The following is an 11,423-nucleotide window of genomic DNA, read 5'->3' on the forward strand; positions in this document are numbered from 1 at the left end:
GATTTTCAGAACACACTGGCGGACTCACTCCTTCATATTCAACTGCTGTCTAGTGGACAAACGAGTTTAAATCCGATCAGGAGAGCTTAGATGATGGTCTACATAGTGCTTGGCTAAAATGTAACACTACCCTAGAAATTATTGCAAAAGTGCATAAAATGTTCATGAAGGGTCACCAACGGAAAGTCCAAAAAGTTGCTGAAGCTGCAGGGATGTCATTTGAACATACATATCACATTTTAACAGAGGAAATGGATATGAGAAAATTGTCTGATAGATGTGTGCTGCGATTCTTAACATAGGATTAGAAACTCATAAGAATGGAAATATCTGAATAATGTTTGGCCAATTTCGTAGCAACCAACAAGATTTTTGTGCCATTTTATGAATATGGATGATACCTTGGCTCACAACTGTACTCCAGAGACAAATAACAGTCAGTGCAGTGGAAAAATATTGGTTCACCACCACCACCACCACCACCACCACCAAAGACAGAAAAGTCAGTATGGGTAGCTGGGAAGGTTGTGGCATCAGTTTTCTGGGATACAAATGGAATTGTGCTGATAGATTACTTTCACACTGATCAAACAATTACAAGACAGTACTGCACTAACCTGCCAGATCAAGTACAGAAAAACAAAAGGTAGAAATGGTCAGGTTTGGCAAGGAAGAAAGTCATCTTTCATCAAGACAATGCACACCCATACAAAATTGTCATTGCCAAAGCAAAAATACATGACCTAAGATATTGATTATTGGGTGCAACATGTTGGGACATGACTTTCACAGCCAGAACCTGATTTAGTTGCATGACTCAGTGCAGTAGTTTCTAGACTTGCTACTCCCATAACTGAATGACTTGAGGCAAGGACAGCTCCGAACTGTATGCGAAAATATACTGCAAATCTGGGAATTTGAACTGTCACAGAAATATGAAAAAAGCACTAAATAAACACTAAAAACAGTGCAAACCAACAGCAGCAACTAAGAGAATACGGTTTTCACACACGTGAATGGAAAACAGCCAGCATTATTTGCCTGATTTGGACCTATTAGACTCTCACCTCTTCCCAAAGCTCAAAATCTTTTTAAGTGGATAGAGATTCTCTTCAAATGAAGAACTAAGAGCCAAAGTTGATGGGTATTTTGCAGGCTTGCAGGAATTTAATTTTTGAGGTGGAATAAAGGCAATGGAACATCACTGGACAAAGTGCATTAATTCAGAGGGAGATTAAATTGAAAAATAATATAAAAAAAAGTTCCACTGAGGTAAGTCAATTCTTTCTATTCAGTTCCTAGAACTTTTCAAACTACCTCCATGTTAACACATTTAAAACCTCATTTATTACATTTGCAATTACCTGTAAGTACTTAAAGAACTAGTATTTATTTATCTTATTCCATGCCACAATCGTGGACTAATTGAAGTTGCATGAATTGTAGAGGGAATAAGAAAGCTTTTCTGGTAAAGGTAAAAGCAAAATACAGTAATATACCAACAAAATGAACTAGTCATGTAATAAGGTGGTGAGGAGGGGAAAAGGGGGAAGGGAGTGAGAAGATGAAGGAAAACTCTAATTAACTTTATACCAGACAGAAACAGAAAGCAATGTTATTTGTCATAAATGAATGGTAAAACATTTTAAAGTAATGGCTTTAGAAGTTTAGATATCCTTCTGTACTTTTATTCTCCAAAAAAAAGTTATATAAATCTATTAAATGTGGTAGACAAAGTGATATAACATTCAGAAATTTGTACTGTCATGATGTGCAAGAAATAGATGTGGGCAAAAAAATTTAAAGATTGAAGTGCAGCATATATTTGAAATTGTTAGAAGTTAGATGTAATTTAATAGTTTCCTAGCATATAGCTTTGCTTTTCTGGAAGATTCTGCCAAACTGTATCATAGTAATCCCACGAATCCACATCACACAACAGCCAGGAAATGTTTCAGTTGTTAGAAGTTAATAAAACATTGGTACATACAAGTATCTCAAAGGATGAAATGAAATGAAAAACTAAATGAAAGGTAGATTATAGTTCAAATCTCCATTGATGACGAGATCATTAAAGATGAAGTACTATCTTGAACTATACAGTTAAGGGAAAGGAAATGAGCAGTAGTCTATTCAATGGAACCATGCCATCAAGCACCTGTAGAAAGGGAAATAAGGGCCATAACATATGTGAAGTTAAATAAATAATTAAGAAGACTAGAGAGGGTAAAGGGAGAAGGGGAGAGGAGGACAAATGAGGTAGAATGAAGTTGGCAGAGAGGGGGAAACAGTGGTCGGTGTTGGAGGTAGGGAGAAGAGAGATAAAAATCTCTGGGGCAAATATGTAAGAGATCAAACCTTATTGGAAGGACAAGGGACAGTTCTCACTATCTAATGTTCAGAGGAAGGTAATGGGGCTGGAAGGGAATGTGACAGCAGGGTCCAGATGGAAGAAGCTGTTGAATTTGACCACATTGGGCCAAGTACCACGTGCAGATGTCCTGATCTGTTCAATGATATGAATGTTGAAAGTGACACAGTTCTTAGTATGAACAATTCTGTCTGCTCTAATAAACATTGAGATCATTAGGTTTACTTTATGTGGACAATGAGAGATAAAGTGTTCAGTTGTTATCTGTTGCATGGGCAATATTGATGAAGAGAGATGTGGCACCAGTGGTGATAACCACCTGTTCAGTACAAGTAACTGAAGCACAAATATATTATGATCCATAAAATAATTGACATTTTTATAATATGATATTGAGAAATTCTTAAAACTTCCCAAGTAATAGGATGCCTAGTTTTAAAATTTTGGAAGGCAGTTGCTAGGATGAGAAGTAGGTGGTGTAGATTGCAGCATACTGTTCGGAGGACCAGAGACTTTATGATTTGTTTTTTAATCTTTGTGACCAATGCAGGTGAATCTTTCTGGAAGACTGTGTAGGTTGGTATCTCAGAAAGTGACCTTATCAGTTGCCAATACAGTACCAGCTTCACTGCTGGGAGAATTATGATACTCATTAGATTGAAACAAACTAATGACTTGAATGATATGCCACCTATGGGAGAATATGTCTGACGTATATTCTAGAAGTTTCTGAAGGAAGGTGGAGATACAAAGCTAGATGTTGGAAATTATTGGGAAGCCCATAATGGATTACTCCACCAAAGAGGTGATGAATAACATGGAGATGGAGGGTGACACAGTTTCACACAATGCTCAGATTATGAATTATATATTAAAGGTCTATGACCATAATTACCTTGTTAAATTTAGAATGCAGCTGAATGTGAAGCCTATACACACTGCAGACAAATCATCAGAGACAAATGAGTCTGAAGGGAGATCTGTAACTGTACTGGGGTTGTTTTGTTGCTCTTCTAGAATTCCTTCAATCTAAATGACAGAGGAAGTTTGAATCCAGCAGTTCTCATGAGGAGGACAATTTCACATTTAAAATATTTCATCTGTAATTCAGATTAAGAGCACTACCCTATTATTTCCATAATAATTTGAAAATGTAGCTATTCAGTGGTGCTCGGCCAATAGAAAAAACACATAAATTAGACACAGGAGATTAATCTGTATGCAAGAAGTGTATAAATCAAAGATTTAGTGGTAGGAAGGTGACTATTGTACTTTGAATTGAAAACACAGTTGGTGAAAGGAAAGTCTGTTTTCATAAATATCTGCTTATTATGGCAAGAATATGCATCTTTGGAGCTATGAGTGATAACACATAACAAAGGCAGCAAGATAGACAATCTCAATAAACCACTAAGAAACCAAACACTTTTCCCATTTCACTGCTTTCTTATGATGTCTTTTCACAGATAAATTGCTTGTTTTATTAAGGCAATCCTTGGTAGTGTAGTGAGGCGTGGACCACTGAGTTTGACTGGCATAGATACAGCACCTGCAGCAAATGGATGGTGTCAGTCAGTTGGTGACCCAGGTCGGGATGGCAGGCAAGGAGACCCGGTGTCAGAGCTTTCAGCCATGCAGCACAGTGACGAACTTGCTAGTTTCGTATCATTTGGCTCCGCACAGCTTCATCAGGCATGCTTCTACTCTCCTAACTGTGACTGCAATGGGCCAGTGTGTGACTCCAGCGACTGATAATGGTGGCCCAGGGATGGACATATAACTGGTGACTTGAAGACAGCGGCAGACGCTGATGGACCCCAGAGGTCAGAGCTGAGAGGTCATTAGCTCGACTCCCAGTCCATCCAGGCTGTGGCTGGACCCTGGCAGGATCTTGATGAAATGCCAGATGGATGTTGGCAGTCTCACGGTAGAAGCAAACATGAAGTGAATGCAGATTCAAACCCAGCTTTGTCAACATGCCCATCCTGGCTAGATAGCCAGCTTTTATGTAAGAAACGGGAAGTCCTGTTGCAATTGAGGTCACATATGTGGCCTACCAAGTGCTGTTGAAATTTTTTGAAATGCCGGTTATTGCCCCAGCATCTGGGGTGTGGTTGCAGAGTTGCTGGCATGGCGTGATAGCTCGTGGGTGTTGGGAAATGTTCACATTTCGGTATGGCTTGTGCCCATGCGGCTACAGTAGCATACAATCTTCTTATTATACATAGAGCAGCCCTTTTGCTACAGGGCACAGCAAGCAGTGTATAATGTTAGCACAGTCACTTCTTCAGCAGCATCATGTCAGCAGTTGGGTCTCTGATACTTATTTCACTATCCATAATAAATAATGTTATTTTTCATAGTTTGTGTGTTCAGAGCAATAATAACTATAATGTCTCACCAAATAAAATTGCAGTTTACAGGAAGCCAAGAGAGCATACTGCACATGGAAATTGAGGAAGTGGTGGGTCTTGGAGCATCAAGTGGTCATGACAATGACATTGAGAGCCTCAACGGTTCGCCACAGCTGAGACCAGCAAATCGCACTGTAAGTTTACATCACAAATAACTTTCTCATACATACAAAAATTTTGTATGTTTTATGTAATGTCCACAGTACAACATGGATTTGAAGTTTCTTAAAAACAAGACAAAGCAATGTGTGAATGACCCACATTGATAGTTCTTTGTATGACTTATCTATGACTTGCTGCATGGTATATATATATATATATATATATATATATATATATATATATATATATATATAATAGAGGGAAACATTCCACGTGGGAAAAATATATTTAAAAAGAAAGATGATGAGACTTACCAAACAAAAGCGCTGGCAGGTCGATAGACACACAAACAAACACAAACATACACACAGAATCTAGCTTTCGCAACCAACGGTTGCCTCGTCAGGAAAGAGGGAAGGAGAAGGAAAGACAAAAGGATATGGGTTTTAAGGGAGAGGGTAAGGAGTCATTCCAATCCCGGGAGCGGAAAGACTTACCTTAGGGGGAAAAAAGGACAGGTATACACTCGCACACACACACACATATCCATCCACACATACAAGACACAAGCAGACATTTGTAAAGGCAAAGAGTTTGAGCAGAGATGTCAGTCGGGACGGAAGTACAGAGGCAAAGATGATGTTGAAAGACAGGTGAGGTATGAGCGGCGGCAGATTGAAATTAGGAATTAGCGGAGATTGAGGCCTGGCGGATAGCGAGAAGAGAGGATATGCTGAAGGGCAAGTTCCCATCTCCGGAGTTCTGACAGGTTGGTGTTAGTGGGAAGTATCCAGATAACCCGGACGGTGTAACACTGTGCCAAGATGTGCTGGCCGTGCACCAAGGCATGTTTAGCCACAGGGTGATCCTCATTACCAACAAACACTGTCTGCCTGTGTCCATTCATGCGAATGGACAGTTTGTTGCTGGTCATTCCCACATAGAACGCTTCACAGTGCATATGTCATGTTCATGGAATGGTAGCATGGAGTCAAGAAATAGCCAATGTTATACACTGAGGTGAGACCTCCTAATATTGTGTTGGACCTCCTTTTGCCTGGTGTAGTGCAGAAACTCAAAATGACATGAAATCAACACATCGTCATTGAATTGAATTGAATTGAATTGAATTTTATTTGATCCTGTAAGATTACATTGTGTACAGTAAATGTACGTGTAATATAGGACATGTCAAAGTATTACTATTCTTTATCACTTATTTTTCTACACAGAAGTCCCCTGCAGAAATATTGAGCCATGTTGTGTCTATAGCCATTCATAATTGTGAAAGTGCTACCAGTGCAGGATTTTGTGCACAAACTGACCTCTAAATTATGTCCCATAAACTTTTGATGGGATGCATGTTGAGTGAATTGGGTGGCCAAACAATTCCTCAAACTGTCCACAATGTTCTTCAAACCAACTGTGAACAATTGTGGCCCAGTGACATGGCACATTGTCATCCATAAAAATTCCATCATTGTTTGGGAGCATGAAGTCCATGAATGGCTGCAGCTGGTCTCAAAGTAACCAATCACAACCATTTACCGTCAGTGATCAGTTCAACTGAATCAGAGGGCCCAGTCCATTCCATGTAAACACAGCCCACACCATTATGGAACCAAAACTAGCTTGCATAGTGCCTTGTTGACAACTAGGGTCCATGGCTTCATGGGGCCTGCAGCACTCTCAAACCTTACCATCAGCTCTTACCAGGTCATGGTTTTACAGTCATCTGTGGTCCAATCAATATGGTCCTCAGCCCAGGAGAGACGCTGCAGGTGATGTTGCACTGTTAGCAAAGTCACATCTGTTAACACTGACAACTCTATGCAAACACTGCTGCTCTTGGTCATTAAGTGAAAGTCATCAGACACTGTATTGTCTATGATTAGAGGCAATGCCTGAAATTTGGTATTCTCAGCACTCTCCTGACATTGTGGATCATGGAATATTGAATTCACTAATGATTTCCAAAATGAAATGTCCCATATATCTAGCTCCAACTACCATACTACATTCATGTCTGTTAACTCCAAACGTGTGGCCATAATCTGGTGAGAAACCTTTTCACATGAATCATCTGAGTACAAATGACAGCTCTGCCAAAGGGGTACCCTTTTATACCTTGTGTACAAGATACTACTGCCATCTGTCTGTGTGCATATTGCTATCCCATGACTTTTGTCACCTCAGTGTAAAGTCAAGAAATCTTTACTGAATTCTGCTTCTCTTATCCGTAATAGTTTGAACTGACTAGCTCACTAATATGTGTACAAATTATTTTAAAATAATGATACTTTTAAAGCTTTGTGATAGCTACACAAATATGAACCACTAGATCCTACTTGAAGAATTTGATGCAAAACATTGTTACTTGGAAATATGTTTTGTGTTACGTACATGCAACCATTGCTGGGCTAAGAAAAAGTAGTTAGTTTAGAAGTCCAGTAAAGCCAGTAAAAAATGGAAATTGCTGTAAAGAGAAACTGACTTTAAGAAAATGGAGTCTTGTTGGAGAATTCATCGTTCAGTCAAAATTTTGTTATGCTAGATTAGATAGATCGATGATCATAAGATCCTCAAGTTTGAAGAACATCATGTAAAAACAAATATATAAACACACACACACACACACACACACACACACACACACACACACAAACAAATGATGGTCCGCAACTCCACTATTTCTTTGTATGTATAAAATAGCAAGGCAGAAAATATAGTTCACCAAAAATGCACTAGATAATTAGGTGGAATAACTTTTGAGTCATTCATAATTTTTATTCTCTTAATAAAGCCTATATATTTGTTCTTACTTTTAGATGTCAGCCCCACCTTCACCAAACCTGGGCAGCCACAGCAGTGGGGCATCATCACCAACTGAACTCAGCCCTGCTCTGAGTGTGGGGCCTCGGTTTGCTTCTTCCAGCCGTGGAAGTGGTATGCCTGTTCGTGCCTCTCGCCTAGGTATGCTATGAACAACAAAACATAATCTATATCTTGCCACAAACTCTTTCCTGGCCATAAATTGTTGTGATTACAATGCACAGGCTTAATCTAATAAATATTGAGACTGAAAGTAACCCCATTCTAATAGTATTCAGCAGCATTTTAAAGGCTTTTAAAACATTCCTTTGACACAAGTGTTGTTTTAGTGTAGATTTGTACCATATGGAAATGCCATAAAATATTGCATGTTGATGACCTCTCAGTTGCTATTGATCCTTATATTTTAAATATTTTATAAAATTTCTTGTATTATTTTTAGCAAAAATACCGTTTTTCTCCTGTGTGTGTAAACTATAAAGTGCTAACATTCAAGTACTTACTCAGTTAACAACATATATTGTTAGCCTCAAAATTGTTAACATAATATATTATATAATATTTGTGAAACTTTCCCAAAATATATTCGGAAAGCCATCACAAAACTTGTGCCAACCACATCATATCACTAAACTTACCCTATGCCTCACTGTAGTTATGAACATAAAAAGTGGAAAGAGGACTGATGATGTAGTACACTATACTATTGGAGCTGGAGGAAAAAGTTTGCTTGGATGTGAATGAGAGAAAGAATCAGCAATCATCTATTTAAAGGAACCATATTGAAATTTCTCTGAAGTGACTGGATGATTCCAGTGAAAACCTAAATCTGACGGTGGAGTATAGAGTTGAGAGCTGCTCTTGCTAAATGAGAGCCCATGCAATTAATGTAAATGTGTGGTGTCTGTTCTTTCAGACATTTAATCGATTCACCTCAATGGGCAATGAATCCACCATCTTCAGAGCAGTTGCACAATTATGTTCGACCTCCTGTGGGAATCTCAAAGTAGCAACCATGGAGGACACAGCTGGGGACTGCAGATAGGTGGCAGCACTAGGTGGGAATATGGGTGGGCCAGGAAGTGTGCCAAAATCGTCCACACAATTGCGATAAACACTGTGTCTGGTTGCTGCAGTGGTTAACGTATCTGCCTAGTAAGCAAGTGATCCCAGATTCGGATCCTAGTCTGTCACAGATTTTCATTTGTCACTACTGATTCCATATAAAGTCCCAATGCAGCTGACAGCAATAGTTTGCACCCTTCCCTTCCCTTCGTCCCCCCTCCCCCCTTCTGTCTTCAATTTACATAATATGTATAACTGCTGCAGATTCTGTGAGGTGTCTGCTCTGTTCCATTCATATAAATTACACTTCATTCTCTTTGTTTCCTACAATTCCTCCCGGAAATAAAAAGAAGATTTCTCTTTCTTTGTCTGCAGTTGGGGGAGCAGTGCCAAGAGACCAGGTGTGCAGCAACTGCGGATCTGGCCTGGCAAAGCCACTCGCTACCGACTGTGGTACCAATACAAGTGTGACATCTGTCAACATAGACTCCTGTGTTATGAATGTGTGCGACACTCCTGAGACTGATGATGTGGATGGTACTCAGCTGGATAACACATTGGGCACCAGGACAAGCCCGCACCACTCCAGTGCCACACACAAGTGAAGACAACCAGCAACTGTGAAGAACTGACTATTTAGCACATTGCTGACTCCTTTCAACCTTTACCCAGTATTTATTTTTTGTGAAATGAAAGACTACTTACTTTAATCTAAGTTCAATGAACTTGTTAGGCACCTATAAAGAATTTGCGTATTTTCAAATACTCATTGTATAAAGAAACACACTCTGTAAATTTATGACTCTCAACTTAATCGAGTAAGTGATGGGTCTGTGTTACAGTTTCATGATTTTCTCATGAAAATAAACTCAATAAACTGTGAGAATATTTAAACTAATGAATGTTGTTGAAATCCAAATGCTGTAAAAGAAGACACATGGATGTTTCTTCACATATTCATAATCTACTTGTTTTAGTTTTTGTGTTAGAATGCCAATAAAAAAAGTCTCATGAATATTTCTCATATTGTTGTGTCATGCATGTATGGCAATATCAGTCACTAGTTTGTGTTTTGAACATATTTTTTTTTAGTCTTTCATGACAGATATCTTTAATTTATTACTGTGAGCCTTTGTTGTGTTTTTGTTTTTATTAACACAAGCAGTTTAGCACATATTTTAGAGTTGCTGAACACCGTGTATTATTTCTCACAGTCATCACCGGTAATGTAGGAAACGAAGTGTGTAAGAAGGTGTTCTTAGATTTATGGCTGTATAGTTTCACTTAATATGTGTGATGATTTAGAAACCAATTTGCTTTCAGTCTTCACAAAACAGTAAAGAGTTGTTAGTTTCTGAAATCTGATATACACACTGCAAGATGACATGACAAGAACTGGAGAATATTTCACTATGTTAACATGTGAAAACTTCAGTTGCAACAGCTTGTACGTTAATATAGAATAAATGTCGTGGATTTTTTAAACAAAACTAATAAATGTGGTTGCAATGACTTATTTTTTTCTGTCCCTGTGAAAATGTTTGGGATATCAAATTACAGTCACTGAAATAAAAAATATGTAAATTATTTTTACAGCATGAGAAAATTTTACAATACAGTAAAGTAAATCACCCACAGCAAATTTATGAAAACAAAATAAATATATCTTACATGTCCTAGCTTGGGATGTGCTGACCTCACAGTCACTGTAGCTGTGATCTACAGAGGTGAATGCTCTCACCATATACCCTACTGTTCCTCATATATGTACTTACCTTGACAGTGAACTTTTTTTGTTATTTGGAAATATGTTAATGTAAGTTAACCTTAGTGTAATAATTGTATATATGTTTTAGTTGAGTGCAGCAGATTTCATTATTTAAACAAATGGATCTCACTTGTTTGTACTTAGTCTGGATTTACTAGAAGATGTGTCCTTTTTTAAAACCCTTACAAAATAGTAAAACTGACATTTTTATCCATACTGTACCTTTCACATCCCATGAAAAATGTAAAAATAAATATTATGCATTCCAGCAGATACTTTCTTGACTGCTTTTTGGTGATAATCTATTTTTGAAGTGAAAGATCCCAACCCCCTTTTTCCAATCTTATGAATGTAAATAAAATAAAAGAGAAGGCAAAAAACACACGCACGCACACACACACAAATTTGTTGTACAGTTTTTGAAATCAAGAAGAATTTTAAGTCACAGTGAACAAGTCAAAGATCTCAATAGCAAAGAAATTAAGCATCATAAAGGACTTCTTTTGCTTAATGATTGTTTACCACTAGTGATGACTCTTTGTATGGGTCATTAACAAAAAAAAGCATTCTTTTTCTCATTTACACTTATAATTACGGAACATAAATGCAATACAAAGAACATATGAAAGTCAATAATTTTAAAGGAGGTGGCATTAATCTATTACTACTACTGAGTTAACTTACCTCCTTGCACTGCAGGGGGTAGTTTATTTAACGCAACGGCATGGGAAATACAGGTAAGATAACACATCTGCATGCAGTTGTGCCCAAAATGCTGTGGATGAGATAGTTTGTTGCATACTTTTTTGTTCACTGATTGTAGAAAAATGTAATTTAAGGCAGATGAGTTGGAGAAACAAATCCATAATGT

General features: G+C 38.0%; 1 protein-coding gene across 2 annotated transcripts in view; it reads left to right on the plus strand.

The window, feature by feature from the left end:
• Window positions 1-10,827, plus strand: part of LOC126094517 (protein goliath-like) — a 618,703-nt gene extending 607,876 nt beyond the window's left edge. For both annotated transcript variants that reach the window (XM_049908931.1, XM_049908932.1), the window contains 3 exons: window positions 4,788-4,919; window positions 7,716-7,860; window positions 9,160-10,827. In XM_049908931.1, coding sequence (XP_049764888.1) covers window positions 4,788-4,919; window positions 7,716-7,860; window positions 9,160-9,389 — 507 coding nt within the window. In that variant the 3' untranslated portion in view covers window positions 9,390-10,827. The remainder of the gene's footprint in view (window positions 1-4,787; window positions 4,920-7,715; window positions 7,861-9,159) is intronic.
• The last annotated feature ends 596 nt before the right edge of the window (window positions 10,828-11,423 follow it).

Source organism: Schistocerca cancellata, chromosome 8 (genome assembly GCF_023864275.1).
Source record: "Schistocerca cancellata isolate TAMUIC-IGC-003103 chromosome 8, iqSchCanc2.1, whole genome shotgun sequence".
NCBI classification, from domain to species: Eukaryota; Metazoa; Arthropoda; class Insecta; order Orthoptera; family Acrididae; genus Schistocerca; species Schistocerca cancellata.